Source organism: Athene cunicularia, assembly GCF_003259725.1.
Source record: "Athene cunicularia isolate RWA chromosome 4 unlocalized genomic scaffold, athCun1 chr4_part2, whole genome shotgun sequence".
Taxonomy (NCBI): domain Eukaryota; kingdom Metazoa; phylum Chordata; class Aves; order Strigiformes; family Strigidae; genus Athene; species Athene cunicularia.
Genome location: NW_020799099.1, coordinates 31,231,114 through 31,255,442, shown reverse-complemented (window position 1 = coordinate 31,255,442; position 24,329 = coordinate 31,231,114). Strand labels below are relative to the sequence as shown.

The 24,329-nt window shown below is 41.9% G+C and overlaps 1 protein-coding gene across 1 annotated transcript in view; it reads right to left on the bottom strand.

Annotated features, from left to right (window-relative positions):
- Window positions 1-24,329, bottom strand: part of NR3C2 (nuclear receptor subfamily 3 group C member 2) — a 212,683-nt gene that overhangs the window by 39,274 nt on the left and 149,080 nt on the right. The window contains exons 3-4 of the mRNA XM_026848013.1: window positions 21,579-21,695; window positions 211-549 (exon numbers count right to left, since the gene is read on the bottom strand). Of these exons, the coding sequence (XP_026703814.1) occupies window positions 211-549; window positions 21,579-21,695 (456 nt within the window). The remainder of the gene's footprint in view (window positions 1-210; window positions 550-21,578; window positions 21,696-24,329) is intronic.

Genomic DNA, 24,329 nt, shown 5'->3' with positions numbered 1-24,329 from the left:
AAGTTTTAAAAATATCAATCACAGACATATGAAACAAACATTACATAAATCAAGAAACCCAACAATCTTCACTCAGATGTTCATCTCACGCCCCCCTGAGAGGGTTTTCAACACAGCCCACAGATTAAAGATGCAATTTGTCACGCAAATAGTTCATTAAGCTAAAAGAAACAGCGAAGAGAAATGTCACCAAATGTCTCGTGGTCCTACCTGGAAGTATCTTTGCCCACTTCACCACCTGAATCATCTGCTTGCCAGCCAGGCGGTTTAAGGTGGAAAGCAGGTACTCCGCTGTGTCTGGCTTTGAACTGTCGTATCCTGCGTACACGATCTCCGGTTCAATGCTTTCAAGGATCTTAACAGGAGAGGGAGTAAGTGCTGGTGAGATAGCAGACATGTGGGGGACAAGTGCTGTGTTTACAGAGGGCTCAGTCACAGGCGCGATGTACGTCGTCCCTTCCTCGGGGCTCTGGGGTGGTGGCTGCTGCCGCTGCTGTGGCTGCTCCTCGTGCATCCCTTTCAATTTCCCCAACTTTTTGGACTTCCGGGCTGTGAAGATGAGCAGCACAAGAACCAAGTCAGTACAGAAAGCCAGCGTAACCTTGGCTTTATAGAAAACGGAAGGAGAAGTATCATCTCAAAGTCCTTAAGTGAATCAAGTGCAGGACCTTAAGAAATACCTCACTGCCTTGCAGCATCGCTACACTGAAAAAAAAGGACCAAAAGACACACATAAGCTCATTTTCATTGCTTTACTGGATGTTTTTAGAAGTGACAATGTCCAGTATCTCCATACAGACATTCATAAAACATCCTAGTTTACTGTGGTTGGTTTCAGCAGTTTTATTTGTTCTGTAGCTTACATGAATCACTTATCACCTGCAAGTCTGCAATTCATGTTCTCCATTGAATTTGGTTATTTAAAGGAATGTCACTGGCAGTGCCTAAAATTAGCAGAAATAGAGCCCTCCTAAGCTTCTGAATCCTAATCCCCACCCTGTCTGCACCTCAACTTGAAATGGAGTCAATCTATTTTGAACAGCCTAGGCTAGTCAAATCCCTTTGCTTTTGCTGCTTTGATACTTCCATGAGAGCTTCATCACCTTCTCTTGAACAGTTCTGAAATAATGCTAAAAATATTTACCCAGTTAAAGAAAAAACATTGAGCCTCGCATAACCCCTTTCTCACTGCTATCAACATTTCTCTGATTCGCCTTCCCTTTTCTTTTTTTCTTTAATGCTACCCTCCCTACTATTCTTTACTAAGTATTCTTAGAAGACAGCAACGTCAGTGTGCTTCCACTCTTTGCAGAGATGCGAGCCATTCTCTGGGGGTTGCCCTCCCAACTTTGCTATGTGACAAGCCCTGCTTTCTGCCCCAACAAAATTATCTTGCAGCATGAGGAAAGAATGTAAGATAAAAAGCAAGACAATTAAGTTAAAAAAAATAAAAAAACCCCCCACACATAATAAACCAAACGCCCATCACCCCGCTGCTCGCAATGGGAAAACGTAACTAAAATAGTCTTTAAAATCAATAAATAATGAACTAAATTTAAACGTTCACAGCTCTTTCAGAGTAACTACTCTCAAAAATAGTCTTTCTTACCTATCTTACACAGTTAAAACACTTGTCTGGACTTTAATCTTCCTGTCTCTTGACTATTGCAACATCCCCTTTACTGGCATCAGTAAATACAGGTCTATCTCACTCCTAGTTAGAATACCAATGCAAACACCCTTCCTGGACCATGCCCTGTCCCAAGTCTATCTCCTCGAGTGTCTTCCTGTCTTCAATTCCCTTCTCTGTCTCTCCTTAATTTCCTCATATATAGCACCTTTTCTGCAGTTTCAGGATCCTTTCTGACCAACCTTCACCTCAGCCCTCCTCTGTTCTCCACTATTGTAACATTCACTTGCACTCCAGCTCAGCGTGCCATGCTACTGCCTCCTGGGAAGTTTTCAAAGCTTGTTCTATGCACAAAACTCCCCATTACTCACAAACTACCTCATTACCCTTCTACAAACTCCCTAAAATCCACGTTTTAAGAAAATCCTCCTCAACAGTGGAGCTGCTGTTGCCCTGAGACCACTGCTGGCGACAGCAGCCATTAGTGTTTTACGGTTTCCTTCAAACTGGGGCTGCCTGCCCAGAGGCAGCAGCCGTGGCTGAGCTCACAGTGCCTGCGAGGCAGGATACAGACACCCAGGGTCCAGGACAGTGCACACCCAAGTGCAACAATAGCCTGTTGTTTTCAACACTTCCTTGCTGGGACAGTATCTTGAACTCTGAGAAGCTGGCTCATCCCAAGATCCAGAAGAAAAGCTGATTTGTTAGGGTAAACACAGGACACTGCTATGGAAAACAACGTTGTTACCACTCATACACAAGATCTCAAAGGTGCCCAGTCAGGCAGTGCCTCCTTCACTACCATCTTCAAAACCTGAACACAATTCATTACTACTGCAGCACGTACTTAACTGAGCAGGAAACGCAAAATCTGGACATCAGTTTGGTGGTGTTGCCACCACACAACGAAAGAAGGGTCTTCCTGGCTAATTTCAGCATCAACTTCGCTGAGGAATTCTACAGAGAACTTCAGAGTTCTTTTTTCATCCCTTTTCCTTCAGAGAGCTGGACACCATTTCATTAATTCACCTACAGCATGTATGTCTGCTCTCAGCAATTTATTTCTCTGCACCTGCAAACATCCAGACTAAGTGAGGCAGGTTGAATTTTTTAATAAGAGGATTAGATGTGCAAATAAAAATGTACCAGTCCTAATAAAATTTAGTTTAAAATTCTGTTGCTCAAGAGAACTGGGTTGCCTACCCAGTAAAAAGCCCTTCCTAATCACCTGAAGCATTAGCACAGAATTACACAGGGAAACACAGGAATCACTTTCATTTGAGGTTATAAGGAAGAGGCGAGACAAATATCTGTCAGGAAGGGTTTTGCTGCAGCTGATTCTGCCTTAAGAGACTGGGCAGACGAGAAGACCCTTATAAAAGTCCCTTCCAATCCTATTTCCCACTTTTCTATTACAAAACTCTTAAAAAAGCTCATTCAAACAATGAAGCACAAATGAAGGGTTTTTCATCCTCCAGTGCATCGAGTTACATGGATGCTGACATCCATTCTTTGAGATGCAATTTCCGTTCCTACTACCCAAAAAGCCATTTTACAAAGCAGCAGCTGATCAGACATTTTGTTAAACAAGCTTTTTCCCCACTCTGCAAAATAAAACGGAGGGAGTTACAGGCAAAGCAGACAACTCTGATAAATTTATTTCTGAAAAGTAAGTGAAAATGCTGTTGTTCTCCATTTGGTGCAGTTGCACCTACGTGACAACATCCTGGTGAAATCACTGTGAGCATTAACTACGGTTTGCCTTTATAGTAGAAAAGCAAAGCTGAACTTACACATTTCTCAACAAACTAAACCGCAGAAGCAAAGCAAGGATGGCCAAGTTCAGCAGAATATCTGATGATGAGTTAACAAAGCTACTGGCCACTGAAAAGAGAGATTAAAAATAAGCCCGAAGGAGTGGATGAAGATTAGTGTTTGCTGTTATTATTCATTAAGTTTTATCAGGCACTATTTTTTTTTTTTGTTATCAGAAGAGGACTAAAATAAAGAACTTCACATATCTTTCATGTTTGCAGAAGAAAAAAAAAAAAAAAAGCAGCATTCTCACCGTAAGTACACCAGAATAAGAAATTTATCAGTTTACCAACTCCATCAAGTATCTAGCTACACAGATAACTGATTACATATTTATTAAGACATAATTTTGCATGTTCTATTCTCTAAGAGTTTTTCATTAAAAGAAATAACATTCTTCCATGTATAATACTGGCATAAAAACGTGTTTTAGTTTCATTTTCTTCCATTATAATGCCTTTAAAATGAAGCTGAGAAAAACATTACTGCTTGACAGTCATGTTTACAGTGAAGAAAACTGTATTTTTCATTTGGATTCATGCCAGTGCTGTAGCTCAACTGGTTTGGTAACTCCCACAGAAACCAACAACTAAGGATTAAATACAAACTCTGAGCAGTACGTACTCCGAGCCGATCTTTTGAAGCTGTTTTCCACATTTGCTCTCTAACTGCAATAGCAACTCTAAAACCAACAAAGCCACCGCTGAATTGGTGGGGAAGAGCCATGGTCATCAGGACTGCTGCGCGGAAACGTTCCAGAAGTCACAGGCTCTCCACACAGACCAGGGGATGGGGCAGGCACAGGGCATTTCACATGGCAAAGCTGAAGTCTGAAGCCTATCTGGTGTTAGGACAAGACTTCATCCAAAAGGCTGCACAGCCAGTGACTGCTTACTATCTCTGATCGCAGAAGTTCTTGCCCCTCCTTTTCAGCAATATTGTAATTCTTGTATTTTTAAATCATCTGAAATAGAGTAATAGCTAAAGAAAACCAAACAACAGTGAAAGACACACTGAAGATATACCTGGGGTTGACACCTCAAATACCTGACGTGACTTTTGTTGAATAAGTATTTTAGAAGGTTGCAATAAAAATAATTGAAAATAAGGTGAAACACCTGAAAAGTCACATAAAGTTGGACTTTAAAAAGGCATGTCCAACACACCTCCCCTTTGGCTCTAACAATAAATTACAGTATAACAGAGGAAAAATAAGCTACAAGTTTGACCACCAATAGCAGTCCCTGTTCCTCTGGAAGCAACAAGCAAAGTTTTACCTGGATTTAATACAAGTAGGCCTGTGTCCAACGTGTCCAAAGAAAAGCCTGCAAATTCTGCAAACCCGCATGTTGTTCCATGTGCTTGGAAGACCTCAATGAGAGAGAGCAGCCCACAGCTTGCTTGCTTATCACCCTCAATGCCAGTCCCACCTGCCCAGCAAGGGATGATGGTACTGCTGCACAGGCACTGAGGAAGGCTGAGATGCCACATTAAAACCAGTTCAACACAGCCTTAAGCACTGTTCAAACTATAAGGCGTATTAGTATTTATCCCCCCTTACTACAGCCTCAGCCTTATGATCTAAAAGATGGGACTTAAATCATTTGAAAACAGCTACTGGCAGGAGACCGGGGTGAATCCAGATTTGCACAACTGCTTCCTTAGTACTAATCCCTCATCTGCAAGACTTCGGTCACAAATTGGCTGCATCTCGGTGAGGGGATTCAGTTTTGGGCCCTTCACCCCAAGAAGGCCATTGAGTGACTCGAGCGTGGCCAGAGAAGGGCAACGGAGCTGGGGTAGGGTCTGGAGCACAGGTCTGCTGGGGAGCGGCTGAGGGAACTGGGGGGGTTTAGTCTGGAGAAGAGGAGGCTGAGGGGAGACCTCCTGGCCCTCTGCAACTCCCTGCCAGGAGGGTGCAGAGAGGGGGGATGAGTCTCTGGAGCCAAGGCCCCAGCGCCAGGCCCAGAGGGAATGGCCTCAAGCTGCCCAGGGCAGGGTCAGGCTGGCTCTGAGGAAGGATTTCTTTGCAGAAGGGGCTGTTGGGCGTTGGAATGGACTGCTCAGGGCAGGGGGGGAGTCCCCGGGATCCCTGGAGGGGTTGAAGAGTCGGGCTGAGCCAGCGCTGAGGGATCTGGGGGAGTTGGGAACGGTCAGGGGGAGGTTCGTGGTTGGGCTGGAGGAGCTTCAAGGGCTTTTCCAACCCAGAGGATTCTGTGAAAGCAGAAACAGGGAGGTCTGTGATTCCAGGATGGGGAATTTTTGTGCCATCTGTAAACACTGAACAGGCTTCTGGTCATCTGCAACAGTGAATGCTACTCTAGGTCAAATAACTGGGCATTAACTGGATGTGACCCTACTGTAAATTGTTTTCTGAATACAAATTAATGTGAACATGAGCTACAAATCTATGGCATTCCTGATTTTTAAAGTTTGGGGTTTTAGGGTAGTTACAAGACAGGTAAGCCACTATATGCTTTTCTTAAAAATACCATCATAAATTTACACATGCTGTACAATTTGGATCTATACTCCCTTTGTCCCCAGTAAATATACACAAATTTAGTTATGGACTCCACACATCTGATAACTCTTTCTCATAAGCTCAAAATTAATAACTTTCATCAGCAATATTATTAAAAAAATGGGATCCAAAAATGCCAAAGAAAAAGGGCTATCAATAATATACGTAAGAACCCATAAATATTATGATTCAACTCAGCAATTTTACAACAGAGTAATATCTTGTTTGCAGAATTTTATCAGTGTGCAAATTTAGCAAATGAACAATCTAAAATGCTCTGCAAATTCATGTTGGCATCCAGTGCTCTGAATCAAAGTCTGAAGTTTAGAAAATTATCCATAGTTCTATGTAGAGTGAATTACAAGACTCACAGTGATAATCTCCTGGAATCAGATTTTTTTTTTTTTAAATAAAAAAAGATGATAGTCAGAGTTTGCCTTGCTGCCTATCAAAAACCAATTCTTGTTTGTATATCTAACGACATGATATAGAAGCCTAAGAGTTTTAATTATCATGTATGTAAAGCTCTGCCAAACTGATCCTGACCCAACAGACCTTTATTCTATCCATGTTGCAGAACACATTTGGATCGGTAATAGATATCAAAAGCACATAAGAACATACTCTACCTCTAATGTAAAGGAAAGAACATCAGCAGAAGGCGAAACCAAAATGGACACAGCATAGAACACAGAAAGCAATGGAGGTTTAAAAACAGGTAAAGGGCAAGAGGAGAAAGCAGCAATTTGAGTAAATACATGTAAAAGAGAACGGGGAAAATGATGATACTCACTTCAAACAAGGTATACTTGGGATTATTTCATAGTGTGCACTCTGCTACCAGCGACCTAGGCGGTCTGAGGGTAGACAACATGCTGCAAACCAAACACCCTCCAAGCACCCTGAACTGTGCTGGCTCTGTACGCCACACCAGCGTACATCTGCATGTCAAATCCTGGAGCTTCTCCATCCAGGTCCCAACCTCGCTGCTCGAGCTCTGCCCCTGAGCTATAACCACGGCCTCCTTCCCAGCCCCACCAGCTGTAAGCCCACTCCCTCCCGCCCCACACCAAATGCTCCAGGGCTTCCCCCCACACCCCTCCAGTGCTGCTTGACTCTCTTCTCCAGAAGCAACCTACGGCACCTCGCCGCACCAGAGTCACCGAAGGATCCAGCTGTCCATTCTCCCCTTGCAGCAGTCCTAAGAGCCTTTGGGTGGACTCTCCTCTGAGCCCTCTGCAAGCATACACACTTTGTCACTTGCTTCCACCTTTGGAGAGAGAAATGCTCCGTCAAAACGCCACTTTTTCCTCCTCTGAATCTTTTCATCATGTTTGCCTGGTGCCTTTGCCTCACTTACTTCAGTGAGCTGACATCTGTTCTCATTAGCTATTTTACTGCTACCACAAATAGTGTTTTCCTTCCCCCAAATCTGTTGTATCTTGACATATATGAAAATTTTGAGCTATCTTGGTACAGACATTTTTTCACTTAAGTGTCTAGCACAATGGGTATGAGATTTTGATGAGAAACTTCTAGATAATAATACAGACATTTTATATATATACACACATACACACACATATGCACGCAAATGCATGGAATAAAGTGAAAAGCAGCAATGCAAACAAGATCTTACAGCATCATCCCATTCACTCTACAAAGTGTGTTCAGCTATGCACCCTTTATTCTTCTGTAAATAAAGAAGGGAACTACCAAGACAGGACCCTAAAGCTTCCATAAATCAACTACCGCTTCTGGAAGCAAACCACTGCTTTTCTGGCAGAGTTGCAATAGATTAAGAACCTCTAGATGTGACCCTGAGGCGTTGTCCCATGTGTAAGAGGAAGGGCCAGGTACTAATCTGGGAGAAACACAGACAAAGTGGATGCGTCACTGGTTAGACTGGACAGGCCAAGGGGAGGAAGCAAATGAAAAGCAAGTACTGAAGCTGGGGACAACATGTACAGGGACTTACAATGAGAGTAGAAGACCATTTTATCATGTAAGACAAACCACCGAAAGGACTTTGCTCTTGCAAAGCAGTAGCCTTTCAAGCACCATTTCTGCAGTGGCATTTGGGTGTGCTGAAGAGACCAGTTTGTCTAAATATACAAAGAAAGGAAGATTGCAGCTGGTGAGGAAGAAAATAAAGGTCCCGCCTTCACGTAGTGAAATAAAATCTGTTTCTGACAGCTGTGACCCAGAGGAGATAGAAAGTGATAGAAAATGGTATCACACTTGCCGTGAGCATTTAATTAACAAAGCAATGAAAATTTCCTAATTTCTTATCCTCCACCAGCAGAAGCAAGCTTTTACTGAAGAATAAGCTCAAAGCCAATGATTGAATTCAGCAGAATGAAACAGTAGGCATAACCGAAATAATGACATAGTTTGGCATTGCCAACATCATTCACAACTGCTTACTAATTAATAAGTAACACTTTAATCTGACAGGATTGGACAGCTTAAAGACAAGGAATAACCGTGCATGAAGCTTGATCTATGGGTATGTCACATTTTATTTGCCTTTGGTCAGACCCTGCAAAGATCCAGGCACATCCATAAATGTAATTCCTGTTCTTGATTCACATTCAGTATACCAAAAAGAGAGGTACAGCACAGATGAAAGAAAGAGCTTCTAATGCACATTTTAACCTGCATAATTGTACACTATTTTCATTGTGTTCATTTATACACTTTGGTTCTTTATTCTAGTTGGATTTAAACTGCTAATAAAACTGACTGTAACTAGGTAAATGTTTCCTGCTTATTACCTAGCTTGCTTACACGAAATTTCAGAAGCGCTTGCATTTTGTTTTGTTTGGAACAGATTCTAATATACAACGCAGCGCAATGCTGCTCCAGTACAGCATTGTAAAGCACAGAAACAATATACGTGAAGCAGTTTATCCTCTTGCTTTGAGCAGGATCAACTATACTTTGCTCAACCCAATATGTTATTAATCTCCAATAAAGGGAATTCCGCAATATCCCCCATCTTACCACTCACTTTTCCTCCCAACATCTCCAATGTCGCATCATTTTTTCTGCAGTTAAAGTTGATTTCATCATTCCCCCAGTGGCTGTAAAGAACAACTTATCATTCCTGTCCCCTCTTTTACACCGCTTATTGTATTGAAAGGCTGGTATCATGGCCTTCTTAATATGTTTCTCTCTTCTATACTAAAATAAATTGAGTTTCTTCAACTCTTCCTTACAGATTTATGTTTTTTCCTAAACTGCTTATTATCCTTGCTTTTTCTCGGGCAGTCTCTAGTCTGTATACACCTTTCTTCAGGCACACGATATGGAATTTCAAGAAGGAAGATTCGGTTTAGATGTCAAGGAAACCTTTCTAAATGTAAAGGTTTGTAAACGGGAATAGGTTATCCAGGGGCACAGCAGAGACTTCCACAGTGGAGAGACGAGACACCTGTCCATCAGGAAGGACACAGGTACCGCTAAACCCACCACGCGCCACAGAAACAGAGACAACGAATTTCAGAAGGTTGTCCCATGCCCAGCAGTACAGAAAACCAGACACAATCACCAGGCCCACACTTGCCAGCTTGGACAAGAACAGAATAATGCCTTCGTACCAAAGGACATCTGCTTATTTTTGCAACAATTTTATGCCTCTGACTCTAAATTTAACATACAAGCATCATGCAGCTATGCTTCTTTCTTCACTGCAATCTCTGAAGAGCTGCTCTCAGGTATTTCATTCTTGAACACTTGCACTTCTCAACATAACCCTCTGCACTTTACTGAAAATGCCACTGTGTTGGTTTCGGACACTAGGGCTGAAGATGCTTCTGAATTCTGACTCTGGCTACAGAGGAGACTTTCCAAATCTGTAGATTTACGTATTTACCCTCTACTTTGTTATGCAAATATTAGTAAAATTATAGACCCGGAACTGACCCTCAGCAGGACCCTTCTTCAGATGCCCTTCCAGTGTGACAGCAAACCACTCACAGCTATTTTTGGAGAATGCTATTTTAAGTAATTAATGAGAAATCTTATAAATGAGAATTCTGCATTTCCTTCTGTTTATACTTACAGCTAATGATACCGAGCAGTGAAATACACCTGGAGGGAGATGGCACCTCACACCAGCGCTTGCAGACATCTCATGGAACAGCACAGCTCCTCTGCAGCATGCAGGATTCAGGACTGTGGACCCACAGCCACAGAGACCTGCTTGCAGGGACGGCCTCTGTAGCACGGGTAAAAGAAGCAGCCTTGCAAGGACGGCACAGAAGCCAGCACAATTGCCTCAGAAAAACTAAAGTGAAAGCCCAGATCAAATCTTGCATATTTTGAGGTCTGACTCAATGACGAAGCTCAGGTTACTGATTTGTCTGACAAGTGGGACAGTGATGTCCGTAGCAATGAAGAAGGGAAGGCACTGGGGAGGATCTGGGTAAGAAACAGAGGAAATTAATCCCTTTTTCAGTCATGCCGAGCTTCAGGCTACATATTTGTGAAGAGAGAGCGGACAAAAGTGACAAAAGAAAGTTCGAGTTCCAAAGTGCATTTTACAGGAATATTTAGGTTGTCAGGGAAAATGTCTAACACATTTGCTTGTTTCTCAGCAATCCTCAAAGTGATAATTAATTGAAAAATAACAGTTTCATAGGGGTACTCCTCCCCGTGTGGGAACAACTTTTACCAAATGCCAATTAGTGGTTTCCTGTTAAAATCAAATCAAGCTGTTTTTGATAAAGCTTTTTAATGAGAAATGGCTAAAGTATGAAAATTTCCCCCACATATATTTCATATAAAATCCCAAACTGACATAATACAGTCTCACAGCTAACATTTTTGGTGTCTAAAATTCCCTCTTGTACTTCTTCATTAATTTCAAACAAAACGTATTTAGTAAATATTTAAAGCATCCAATAAACAAAGCCTTAAAAAAGCTTACAAAAGAAAATTATAATGTTGATGAAAGCCAATCTTAATCAGGCCTTTTCAGATGCTCCCGAAACTCCTATTTTACTGATTATTTATTCATTCTTCAAATGTATGGCAAATTCAATGATTTTTGAGCTAAGTGTTGTCTACTAAACGCATCAGTAGCTTTGACTATTTATCAAACAGATTTAAAGACTAGCAGTAAAATACCAGCAACGAATGCAAAGAGCAGGTCACCTACAATTCCAGTATTTGTCACCTACAGCTCTAAGACAGCTGCAGCAATGGAACAGCAGCAGCTTGAACTTCTAGCACTGGTAATAATTTGGATAAAAACAAAGTTAGGGAAACTTCTGAGAACAGATTTGAAATCTTCCACTCTACCAGACTGAATGCTCTTGGCTATGATCACTGGTTTCTGCCTTGTGCCAAGTGACAACCTTCCTCCCAAGACACCCATTCCTGTCCAACCTTCTGCAGGCGTTCCTCGTCCAAGTCTTCTCTCTTGCTTTTATTTGGGTTGATACCCAATGCTAAGTCTGTTCTGTGATTCATGCGCCCTTCATCTTGATGGTAACACTAAGCCATATCAACTGCCCTTGATACAGTCCTGCAGACATTTACTGCACGTGGAATTCCCTCTTCAATATTTGCTTTGGAGACACAGGTAGTCAACAAATTTTACAGAGTTTTTCAAAAGCATCAATAAGCAAACTCTGCTGCAGCACCTCTCATCCTGTATCTTGAGTGTTCATGCTTCCACTCCATGTGAAAGAGTGTGCCATGCTTTAAATACTTCCATTTTTGATCTTGCACTACTATGCTAGAACTCAGCTTGGTAAGTGCTGCACTTCCCTTTGTGTTTTTTCTTGTTACATCATAACACACCACATGTTTTTCCAAACTAACAAAAATTTGGAGAAGCTTTGTATCCTCACCTGTACAATTTTCATATCCCCAGTTTTTATCAACTCCGATTTCTCTCAAAAGACCTTATTTCTAATAGATTCAATGCTGCTGGTCTGTCTCTCAACTTCTAGAAATTATCTACCTCGCTTCCTAGAACAGTAATGCTATCTGTGAAATGCAAACTGGGTGTTTATCTTCTGCAGTCATCTCAGCCATGTTTTTCACCATCCAGTTCATGATTAGTCATTGAAAAAAAGAAGAAAAATCACATTAATCTCCTGCTTTAATAAATCACCCTGAACATTAGTGAAACACCCTGCATGGGATATTAATCACCTTTCCAGGGAAAATACATGTGGTTAATATTGCAGAGTTGCATGGTCTGAATCATGAAACCAAGTATCTCTCTGTGACTGCCACGCTGTCACATTCCTAAATCCTCCTGAAGTTGAAGTACTTGTGTATGAAATGTCAGCAATGACTAGAACTGACACATGCCTCTCTAAGAGGATGCTTACAGTGACGTGCCTGAATGTGCTTGGTCCACGTGCAGACAGACCCAGGAGCCACACTCAAGTTCCCTCCAGCTCGCTCTTTCCAGTATGACAATGGCATGGTTGTGACGGCAGGAGAGTTGCACCACATCAGTGAGTTCTCTACTCCCTACTGACAAATACCCTTACTGACCATTCAGGGCAGACTGGTCTTGTGAGCTCAGGTTCTACAGTCTTTCTCCTCTTGCACCTTCTGCAGGGATATTACTCAGGGCAGACGATTTCCATTACTAAACTATTACAGCATTGCGGGAAAATAGGAAAACTGATGGCAGAGAACTACCGAAGCACACAAATCACCAACACCTATTTGCAGGAAGATGTGCGGTACTGGGTGGCTCAGGAACACTCCAACCAGTGCCTTCACCTTGTCTTTCTCTTTGTTAAACACCACCTTCTTGCCTGTTGTGTATTTCTAAGGCTTAAAGGTGCTCAACGTTTCCTTGATAACCTGCTGTGGATTGTTCTTCCTACTAACATCCACCTCCAAAGTCTGCTTTTTGAGCCAGGTATCCTCGTCACTTCTCACACTTATTTTAGCAAAACACAGATAAAAAAGATGGAAAGGCACACGCGTGGGAATTGGTAGGGGGAAAAAAAGCAGGAAACGAGAATCAAAACAAAATACAAGTTACTAAGGTAATTCTGAAGCAAAGTACATATGAGAGGACAAGGGGAAAGAACAACAGATTCACGTGCTAAGGCACAATCTGTCATTGAATAAATTTTTCTTGTGACATTACTGGAGTAAACCACAGCTCTGGAGTCAATTTAAAACCTGTGAAGTGTCAAAGTAGCAGACAATCAAAAAAGCAACACAATGTCAGAAGAAAGAGCACGACTTGCATAGTCTTAGCATCATTGCCTCTTCAAAACACACTGTCACACAGAGGGCAGAGATACAGAATAGCTCTTTCAATGAATATCAGCGATGTCAAAACCTAAGCTGTCTTTTTGTACATGGAAATAACATTTTCACATTTTTTTGATTTGCACACAAATTACCTAGGCTTAACTCCACTTACTGAATATTAATCATAGTCTGGAAGAGACCTGGGACAGTCGCAGGATCCATCCTCTTGCTCAATCCAGAGCCAACTGTACCCTCATCACTTCCGACAAACATTTGTCTTACCTGATCTTTAAGACACCCAAAGACACACTCCACATCTTCCCCAGACCAGCTATTTGAGTACATCCCTGACCTTATGGTAACAGATACTTTTCCATTTCCTCACTTGCATCTTCCTTGCTGCTCATTACTTCTTGTCCTGCTTTTCACAGACATGGATAGCAGATCATTTCCCTTTTTTCTCTTTACTAATGCCTGTTGCTAAAGCAACACTTGTTGCCTCTCTCTTCAACTTTCCCTCCAGCCTTTTTTTGGGCTAAACAATACCAAGTAATTCAATCTGTCCCCACCAGTCAAGTTTCAAAGCCTGCTGATCACTGTTCATTCCTCTACTCCAGGCTCTTCCAAACTGGTCCACAGCACACTTGCAGGCAACTAATGAGAATTTTAACAAAACCCACTATTTAGTATAGTAAGCCCACTGTACTTTGGCCAAGGTTGTGTCAGGCATGGTAAGTTAAATCTTCCCTCCCTCTCACTCAGGTGGAAGCTCTCCAAAGCAATGGCTGGACAGAAGCTAAAAGGACAAGTTCCTCCTGCTCCTACAGCTTCTTGCAGCAATGCAGGAGTGAGTCATGGAAATGCACCACCACAGGCCACAGCGGGAGGTTTCAGAAGGGCTCTGGTGATAACCAGCAGCTTTGGAAAGAGGAACGGGAGGTCACAGCCATGCTTTCATAGCAGGACCTATGCTTTTACCGGGGGAAGACTAAAAGTATATTGACTTAGAGCACTGTGGAAAGAAGCATAATAATTTTGTCACTCAGAAAAAAATAAAACATCACCAAGAGCTGTGTGTAATGAATTTTGGTAACACTGAACTGCTCTGGTCTGTTCCAGAATGATGAGACAAAGCAATGAACAGAGGCTTGCTTGTTATGGGCTTGCTTGCTTTTATGCATCTGTATGAGCAACAAAGATAAACAGCAATTCATTTCAGGACCCTCAGGAAAATTGGCTGTTAAATTTAAATGCCCTACAAGACAGAGAAGTGGTGTACCAGGGCACAGGGGAAAAGGGGGTCAGCATTGGTCCGGGAGAGTCAAGAGGCCACGAACATCATCTACCCTGAGAGCATCCTGGAGGTGAAAGCTGGAGCCCTGACAACAGACAGAAAAGCTAAAAAGCTCACGGGCAGTGCACAGGGGATCCAGGCAGGCCAGCCAGCGAGTGCCTGGCAGAAGGCAACCCAGCAAGAGCCACTGCCGTGCTTCTGTCGTATCACCGAACAGCAGCACAACTGGGAGAGATCGTTCTGCACCTTTGCTGGGAGCACCCAAACCTCCCTCCGGGGAAGCTGCGATTGCTCCTCTCCCTTTTGTGTTTTGAACACGTATAGAACACGAACCCTTCAGGAAAGAGAAAGCCCTGAGCCTGCCCAGCAAGTGCTGTACGCTACTGAAATCAGCCAAAGCCCCACTGAGGCTGCACACACGGTGCTGCCACGTGACACGAGGCAGGCTGGGACACGTACTCCCAGCAGGAGCCCAGAGAAGTTGCAGCTCCTTTGCGAGGCTGGCAACCAAGGGTGTTATGCCGTGAATGGTACAAGGGAGAGTCCAGCAGATAAAACAGTGAAGTCTGGAGTTCAGCAGACCTGTGCCAAAAGCCTGAAAGGCTGTTCCTGGAGGGAAGACAAACGTTGCTGGCAGCTGGGCGCTCGTCAGAAGGCAGAGCTGAAAACCAGCAAAACTTGAAAAAAACAAAGGAGGGCTGAGAACATGAACCTGATCAGGAGTTTGATCAAGGATTGCTGGATGCGAGGCTGTGTGCTCTCCAACTACTGCAGTAGGTCTCCTTGAGCTGCCTTCACAGATGAAAATAAAACCATCAGCAAAACATGAAGTACAGGGACATGCTTCCAATACCATTTCTCAAGTGATGCCTGAGAGACCACTCTGACATTAACATCCCTCCTCAGAATTCTGCATTTCTAATAATCATTCCCAAATAATTTCTTAATAGTCGTGGCAAGTGACTGTTCTGATAGTTATCTACAATATTCTTGAGGATGGCTCACATCAAGAGCTGGGCAAGAGCAGTATCTGTAACATGGAGGAAGATGGATGGAAAAGCAGTAGAAGTTCATTGCTGAACAAATTGGTTCCTACAAGATCTGAAAGAGCAGGACTAACTTCTTTTTTCTTTCCTTTCTTTTTTTTTAAAAAAATATATATTCAGAAGCTGTGGGGTGGTGGTGCAGCAACAGCATCGCCTTAAGAACGACTGACCCTTAACTCAGGCAGGAGGGATGTTCTCTTCTGAAGACAACTACTCCATACAGTGACAGCGATCCTTCCTGATCCCTCTTACGAGTACACCCAGGAGACCATTTGGAAGACCTAACAAAACCACAGCATAAGGTAGCATGGTTGCAAAGCTACATCTTAAGGTTACATTACTTGCTTGGGCTCAATATAGTGCACATGGAAATAAAAGTAGACAAATCCCTGCTTCACTTCACTGCTAAGAGAAAGCATAGATTTTAATGCAATCTCAGAACTTGATGGATTTCTAACACAAATGTTTTCTGAAATCACCATACCTAGAAAAATATTAATGTTTTCTGAAAAAATCCCAATGATAACCTAGACATTGGTAGGTACCACAACTCAGTTGTCCAGCTAAAAATGTGAAAAAATTGACGACGTGAGGTTTTGCTTCACAAAACCCAGAAGTAACTTCAAAACACTGCTGTATATTCGTAAAAGTCTCTTGGAAAAAATAACATAAACCCAGCTGAATGTTCAAGTTATCAAAAAATTTACTAGATTCCCTCAGAAGAAAGTGTTATATAATAAACACAAACAAAAATGCAGTTAAAGTTAATGGGCACTTCAAAATAATCTGCAGTTAAAGTTTAGATGAAAAAATAAAAGTTAAACATACGTGTACCCAAAATTGCTTTATTTTCTTACACAGAGGACTTGTTGGTTTTTTTTTTTCCCTTTAAAGTTTATGAAGCCTTGGTTAGTAGAAAGTTGGTAGAAATTTTTAAAGAAAACCAGAAGTATACATTTTTGCCGCGTTTAGTTTTTTCTTAGTTTTCAGCTTTCTAATACTCGTGGTTTTTTTCTCTTTTTTCTCCCTATTGCTTTTTCTCAAAAAGATAGGAACAATGATAATTTAAACCACATTAAACTGCAGTAACTGAAAATAATACCGCAGTTTTAAATTCCTACTCGTATGAGTTATTAAACAGAAAATGGAAAGCTGGGCAAAAAGGTGAAGTACTGTATCTTCTTACTGATTCTCTCATTTAATCTATTTTTCAGATTATTGAAATATTTTAATGTATAAAAAATAAGGCTATGTGAAGACTACCAATCGCACACAGCATCTTGCGGATGAAGTGTCTTACATATGTAAATGTATGCAAACCCAAGGCTCAAATTTCACAGGCAGTCTCTGCAGACAGAGCAACAAACTACGTAATTTGCAAGGTGAAATCTATTTTACTTCCCTTTGATATCCAAAGGGAAGCTGCTTCTCACTGTTTTCGGGAAGAAGTGCTGGTAAGTCTCCGCAGTGTTTTATCTGGGAGTCGAGGCAGGAAAGGGTTGCAGTCCTACATGGCATAGACCTCTCAACACCTTTTTTGTCCCTGTAGCATGTATGGCACATCCCTTGGCAGAAGAGGGATCTTCTCTGATCACGCAGCCAAAGAGGGAGGGATGCCTGTTCACTAGGTGACATCAGAGGGGCAAGGACTAACCTGCCAACAAAAGCAGGGTGCAGTGGGTAGGGGTCCCCTCAAGTCACATCATATAAAACATTTCCCTTCTCCAGGCTTCAGCACAGAACAGGAGTGAAACCAGGAGGCTCTGCACCACCCAGGTTGCAATGCAGCATCCCAGGCTGCATTTCGGGGGGGGGGGGGGGGGTGTCTCACCGCAAGCCCCCCCCTTCCCCCTGGTGCTGCTGTGGGGAAAGACACGACGAAGAAACAGCAGCACGAGGTGGGAGTCAAACCACCTCTCATGTGGAAAATGTCTCATGTGGAAGCGAGAGACTCGACAAATCTGATCACAGAGTATGCTGGAAGAAGCTTCACAATCCGTGAAGCCATTCTGGTCCATAATTAACTGAAAATTAATTACAGAAACTTGAGAAGAGCACAAACCAAAAATGGGCCAGCATACCTTCACAGTGCAGTTGCTCACTCTGAATCTCTTCCAATAATTAAGTCTAACATATGTCAGTGGAGTTAAAAAAGAAACAAAACAAACCAAAAACCAAAACAACAAACAAACTATAGTTCCCAAAAAAGTTTTGGAGTCCAACTTGCCAAAGAGGTATATCTGCCTGCAGAGCACACACATACTTTCTAGAAATGAGGAGGATGAATTAACGTGGTATTTGGCAACTTCAGCTTTGCAGAAATTACAGGTTGCAGACGCTTCTTATAAAATCAAAACAAAAACTGAGAAAAGAACACAATTAGGTAAATTATTTGCTGATTTGATGAATAATTTTCTAAAGATTATTAGAGGATTTAAGTGCTTGGAAAATGCTCTGACTCTTCAACAAACAAAAGGAGGGAGGTAAACAATAAAACTGCCAAATTAATTTGGTTGAGCATTCATGAAAAGGTGTATTTTGTATCACTGATCACACGTATTTCTTAAAACGTGCTTAAAGCATGGCACGCTGCCACGTATCAAAATCCTATTTTTTTAAAGAAAAAAAATGTTAGCCTGCTGGAAAGTAGAAGATACACAATCAAAACAAACCTGTAACACTGACACAGTAAACAAAAGAAAGTACATCTTAAAATATTGAGAAAGAACATAACCAAAAGAAAAAAAAAAAGAAAAACAAACCACCCAAAGAAAAAAGATCAGTAGATTAATCAGAGATTGAACAAAAATGTTCTGTGGGAAACATGGAAACGCTCTTTCTGATTTCCAGTTTTCCACTACAGAGATTAATATCTTAACAGTAGGAAGACAAATACAGACTTTCCAATTTCAAGATTTGCTTTATAAACCAAGTTATACTGCAGTAACTGAGAGGAGCTGGGTGGCTGCTGGGCGGGGGGTTCTTTCTCTCCTATCTGTAGGTGGGGAGAGCTGCAAGGGAGAGTCAAGTTCTTTCTAGCCCATGGGAGACAGGACTTTGTTCCCCAAGGCAACATTTCTTCAAGATCAACTGGAGGGGTTTTTCTAAATTTATTTTAAATGAGGGGATAAAACATTATGATTATGTACAAGTGGAAAAGAAATGTCCATAGCTTCAGCAACTTGCACACATTTCAGACCTGAGCTATGCTTATGACCCTTTCAAATATCATCTTACTCTATTTCTCACAAATCAAACACACAGATATCTCTGATACAGTTTGGTTTTTGTGTTTACCTTTGCTTCCATTTGGAGGGTGAGAGCTTAAATTAGATCTAATGCACAAAGAGCACTGCACTGTGCAGTGTGACTCAGCTACACAGAGTACTATGCTGCAAGCAGGACTTAAACTAAATTGCAATTACATATTCATTTTCCTCCAGCTCATTACTGTTCACACTGCCTAACAAAATACTTGCACATTTTGACTCTAAGTCCAAATTAGAAAGAGTTAAAGGTCCGCTTCTATTCAAGTAATGTATATTCTTCCAAAACTAGGCTGACCACATGAAACTATAAGCTATGATGTGTCTTCATAGCTGTATGAATATACTCAGTCTGTTCAAGCTAATTATGAAAAAAATGTTATTTAATACCAAACCTTGGAAATTTATATGAAGAGAAAATTACTGTGTTCAAAGACACATTAACTCTCTTCTTGACATTTCCACCTCCTGTATCGTGATGAACTGTACCATATCAGAAACCCCTGCAACAGTATGCAGAGTTCTCAGAATTAAGTCTCGGCTGTTGCTCCTCTGTAGATGCCCAATGCAAAGCTCACCCCCGGGGAAGAAGGATGGCCTAAGCAGCAAAGGGCCTTAAACTACCAACATTTCCTGGCAGACCTGGGCTGGCTCAGAGGCTGAAGGGTCCATTCGCACAATTCGACAGCCCTTGGAGCCCTCTAGAGAGTAACACTGTGCTGCAGGCACTTTACCTCTCTCTGGTAGTCCTCCCCTCTGCCTGCAACCCAGCCTTTCTCTCCCAGACCATGCAGAAGGCATCGCATTGTTGACATCCAGAGCCACTCCCCCATTATTTCATTCACAGCAGTGGTGGAAGGACACTTTTATGCCATTTTAGCTCCTTTACATGGCATAAAGGGATCAAGTCAGGAAAGGAATTAGCTTAGCTTCTCTGTGTGAAGAAAATCACCAAAACAGCTACACTGCAAAGCTCAACGTGCCAGCTGCACACTGCAGAGGCAGACCTGGCCCTCTAGGTCATTAAATACTCATCTCCAACTACAATTTCCAGCAGACTACCAAGCCACAATACAAGGGAAGATTTTTCAATGCATTCCTCGTTTACAGCATTCCAGCCAATACTAAAACAAACCCAATCCCCTTGAACAAAGTTCACCCTCTCCCTTGATTTTTGGAGACGACTGTATGAAAACGTCCCTTGAAACACACGAGGAAAGCGCAGTCAGTGATGAACTCATGACATCGCAGACAAGGCGTCACGTGTTGCTGTTTCAAAAAGGTCATCGAGTCGGATAGTGGCCCGGTATTTTGCTAGAGCACTTAAGCTCACACGCCAGCCTAGGAAGGCAGGCTTACACGAGCTCTGCTGGCGCTGCACAGGACATGGCAATGAAAGATGCCCTGCGGCAGCTGCTGGCAGGCTGCAGCAAAATTTCCAGCACTCCAGGGAGCTGTGCTTCCTGCTCTGCACACATTTTCAACACCTTTTTTTGGGAAGAAGGAGCTATTAATGTGGAGTTCCCATCTCATCACAGAAAAGTGCCGTTCTGCTTCACTTGCTAGATACAGTAGCGCAGATCACAACCAAGGGAAAGCCATCAGCCCTCAGCATGCTGCAGTCCAGCCCCGTTTTCCTCTGGGAAGCAGAAACAAGGGGCCAGGGAACAACGCAGCACCTCAGAATTAGGGAAGGGGTTGAAAGAGGTCTTAACAGGGCTATTCTCAAAAAAAAAGGTAAGGAGCCACTTGCTTGAGAATTTCTGCCTGGAGACAAGACAGAAAAATAAGTCTGGAAGATAGAAAAAGGTACCAGGCAGCAGGCAGGAACCAGGATTTTGCATATAACCTATGAAAGGCAAGCAGCTAAATCTATCTGTAGATTTAAACTAAGCTACCGGGAGAACAGGTCCAGGAGGATAAAAAGGAAATTGCAAGATAGGAAATAATTTGGAGGAATTAATGTGACCATGTTATAATTTTCTGGAAGAGTGAAAACACTCTAAGGAAAGGGTCACTCTGTGCATCAGGGAAAGGACCTGCAGCAAGATCCAACCCCCTGTTCACAGGTAAGATAATAAACCTAAGAGTGGTGGGAAAAAGTGATTTGCAATACAATGTGCTCAGGTGATGACTTGAAACAAGGTGCCCACTGAAGCACAGCCATAATTGTGTACGCACTGCAACTGAAGAACTAAAACAATGGAAAAAACTATTATAAGTTTTGTTATCATACTGTTTTCAAAATACTTTTGATAATTATTAAGAAAAGGGTTTGCCTTTTTGTTGTCAGTATATGAACAATAGAGTAACATCATCAAAATTATTGTATATCCAAACTTTCAGCAATAAATCAATGTAAGTGTTGAATAAGCAACAACAACAAAAAGTTGAGAGGTTTCAGTATGTGTGAATTTGCCTATACGATGGTGTAAAGGTTTTTCTGTATTCGAGAGAATGCTCATCACTAAAAAAAAGCAGGCAATACTTGAAAGCTTAACACTTTTAGCTATATGAGATTCCACTGAAATTACTGTCATCATAAACCACCCACTTTTCTTTTTTTTTTTGAGCCATAAAATACATATCTCCAAAACCTGATTTAGAATGACAATAGCGTTTATTAGCTATTAAGCACTTCTTCGGGATAATTCCACCTTAAACTTTTGAGATTATGCAGCTGCTAGAACTATAAAAAGGCCGCACATTTCCACTGGTTTTGCCTAATCAAATTAAGAGACCAAACTATTAATATTCTGCTTACCTCCTAAATTCATTCCAGCTTGCAGACATTTCTGTAATCGACAGGCTGGGCAGTTCTTCCTCCGTATCTTATCAATTATGCAGTCGTTCCTTCCTGCACACAGGTAGTTGTGCTGTCCTGAATGAACCAAAACCAAAAGGCATTATTAGAGGATATATTTACCTAATTCCACTTTGTTCTTTGTTGTTTTGCAGTCATTTTGAGCTTCTTATTAATGCAGACATTCTCACTCTCATCCTTTAGCCTTCCCAATAATCTTGGTGACTTGTCACAGGCCTTACTATGAGCAGCTCTTCTGTTTAATTTGAGAAAGAGCTTTGCTGTGTCACTCACAAGAGAGAGCTCTCTACTGTTTTCTAAGCAGGACTGGAATTTTCGCTTTGGGAAAAAAAAAAACCCAAAACCCAACAGTTGGTTTGAGCTTTTTCAAATCATCTTACACGTGTTGTATCACAGAGCAGCCTGACAACTTCGAGTTTTGGTACAAAACTGGGGGCCATCCTCACACTGAAGAAGTTCACAATCTAACGCTGAAATGCAAAGTAGAGGTTAACCTTCCCAATATACTTCACTCTCTTTGACCAGTTTACTGAGCGCTTGATTTCCGATTTAATCGGTTACCTTCTATACAGCAGAAGCTTTCTGAGGGGTTTAACCGAAACAAGCTGAAATCACCACCTTATTATTTCAGTTCGGTGAAGCCCCCACAGAAGCACTCCTGAGGAGACAGCAGATATTTAACACACAACATTTAGCAGAAGGGAAATACATGGCAACCAGGGAAATAGGCTGGCATTTAACAACTTGGAGACTCAAAAGACGTTTTGCTTCATGGGAGGAACGTAGGTAGAGCAAACGGATGCAGTGTATCAGATAGGGGGCACTACCACGTGGACTCTTCAAAGTAAGGTGCTTGAATTTGATGTGGAAGAATAAAGGAAACCACGAGGGGTTGGCACAGCGTGACAGGAGAAGCGAGAGGAGAAGATTATTTTAGCTGCCTCAATCCAGAGGTGGCACACAAGGATCTGGGGTGGCCAGAAAAAACGGTCTAGAGCAGATGCGACAAAAAGCAACACAAAGAGCTTCCAGAGGAAGGATGAGAGGAGAGGACACAGCACACACAAGTACAACAGACTGTAAGGTGAGCTGCAAGATCTGCCAGCATGCAAAGTTTAAGAAAACACTCCTGCATAAAATACTGGAGCGTTGCAGGCTTACGCAGTGGGGTGCTGTAAGAACTACCAAGTGTCAGGCACAGGTATTTTAGGCGCAAGGTAAGAAACTCATCGCTCTGTAAACTAAACACAAGTTCATAACAAAGACGCCTGAAATGCCAGGTAAGAGGGGGAAAAAAAATAAATTAAATCAGATTGCAAATGCAGTAACACCAACCATCAACTAAGCAGACTCCTTAAGCAGGTCATGAACAAAGCAGGCGAGGTGTGCAGAAACCCAGGAGTTGTACAAATAACGTTAAAGTTGACGCCAGTGACCGAAGTGAGCCTCAGCTGTGGGTGGGGAGGGGAAGCCCAGGCAGGGCTCAGAAGCAGGCTCGATAAGGGGACAGAGCTGCTGTAGGACAAGAGGTATAAAATATGTTTGCCAAGATACTTTCCACAATACACACATGCTTCCTAGGGGAAAGACAGTCATAGGACACTGGAGACCTGGTTTCTGCTTTGGGCTCTTTCATGAATTTGCTTTAAAACTTCAGATAAGTCCTTTTCTATCTCTGCATCCAACTTCCTTTCACCCTTACCCAATGTTATCTATTTAGACAGTGAACTAAAGTTTGAACCGTTTCTTCAATCGCTTCACTGAGCATCTGACACAAAGAGAACCGATCTTACGTAAGCAAAGCATTACTGTAATATCACAAAGGTATCATCATTTAGATAACGCTTTAGAAGTTTAAACAACAATCATATGGGCAAATAAGGGGTTTTATTAAGGGACAGTACCTAGCACTGCAACACAGATGAAAACCAATAAAACTTAGGCAAAATAATTCATGAATATGGAGCTCATGAAGTTCCGCCAGGCATAAAATGAAATTGTACAACGTAGTGATGGCACCAGTATCAAACAGTTTGTCCTTAAGTAAAACTTAAAGACAAACTGATAGATAAAACAGCTAAACGATAAAAAGATAAAATTCTCAACTAATCACAAAATGAAAACTTGCTTATCAGACAGTTTATTTTATGATGTGATCTATACAAAAAACAGATACAAAAGGGAAAAGTCAACTTAACTCCTATTCACATTTTTGCTCCATACTGACTTGAGCACATCTCCTAAAGAGATACCACACGGACAGCATGAAAGTAAAATGAAAGTAAAAACCAAAAGTGTTTAAAATAGTGATATACCGTATAAAGATGGTTTATATGCGCTTACAAATACTGGTATAGTATCCTTCTGTGGGGAGAGGGGAAAAATGGTTATTTTCTGCTAAGAAGGCAAGTACGATTGCTCAGTGCTCATACAATGTCCTTTATACATCATAGAGTACTGCAATACCATTTTTAGGCTTCCACGGGTGGGTGCAGGCTATTAATATGACAAGTCAGTTCTATTGCTGCAAAATGAACCCCATTGCAGAATTACCCTGAAGGCAGTTTGCTCTGCGAAACCGTACACCTGTTAAGTCAACATTTTTCACTACTGCTTTCAAAAGCTAATGGGTTTAATAAAAAGAGGTTAACATTTATGTACTCCAGGATAATTACTTGGGTCACATTCTTA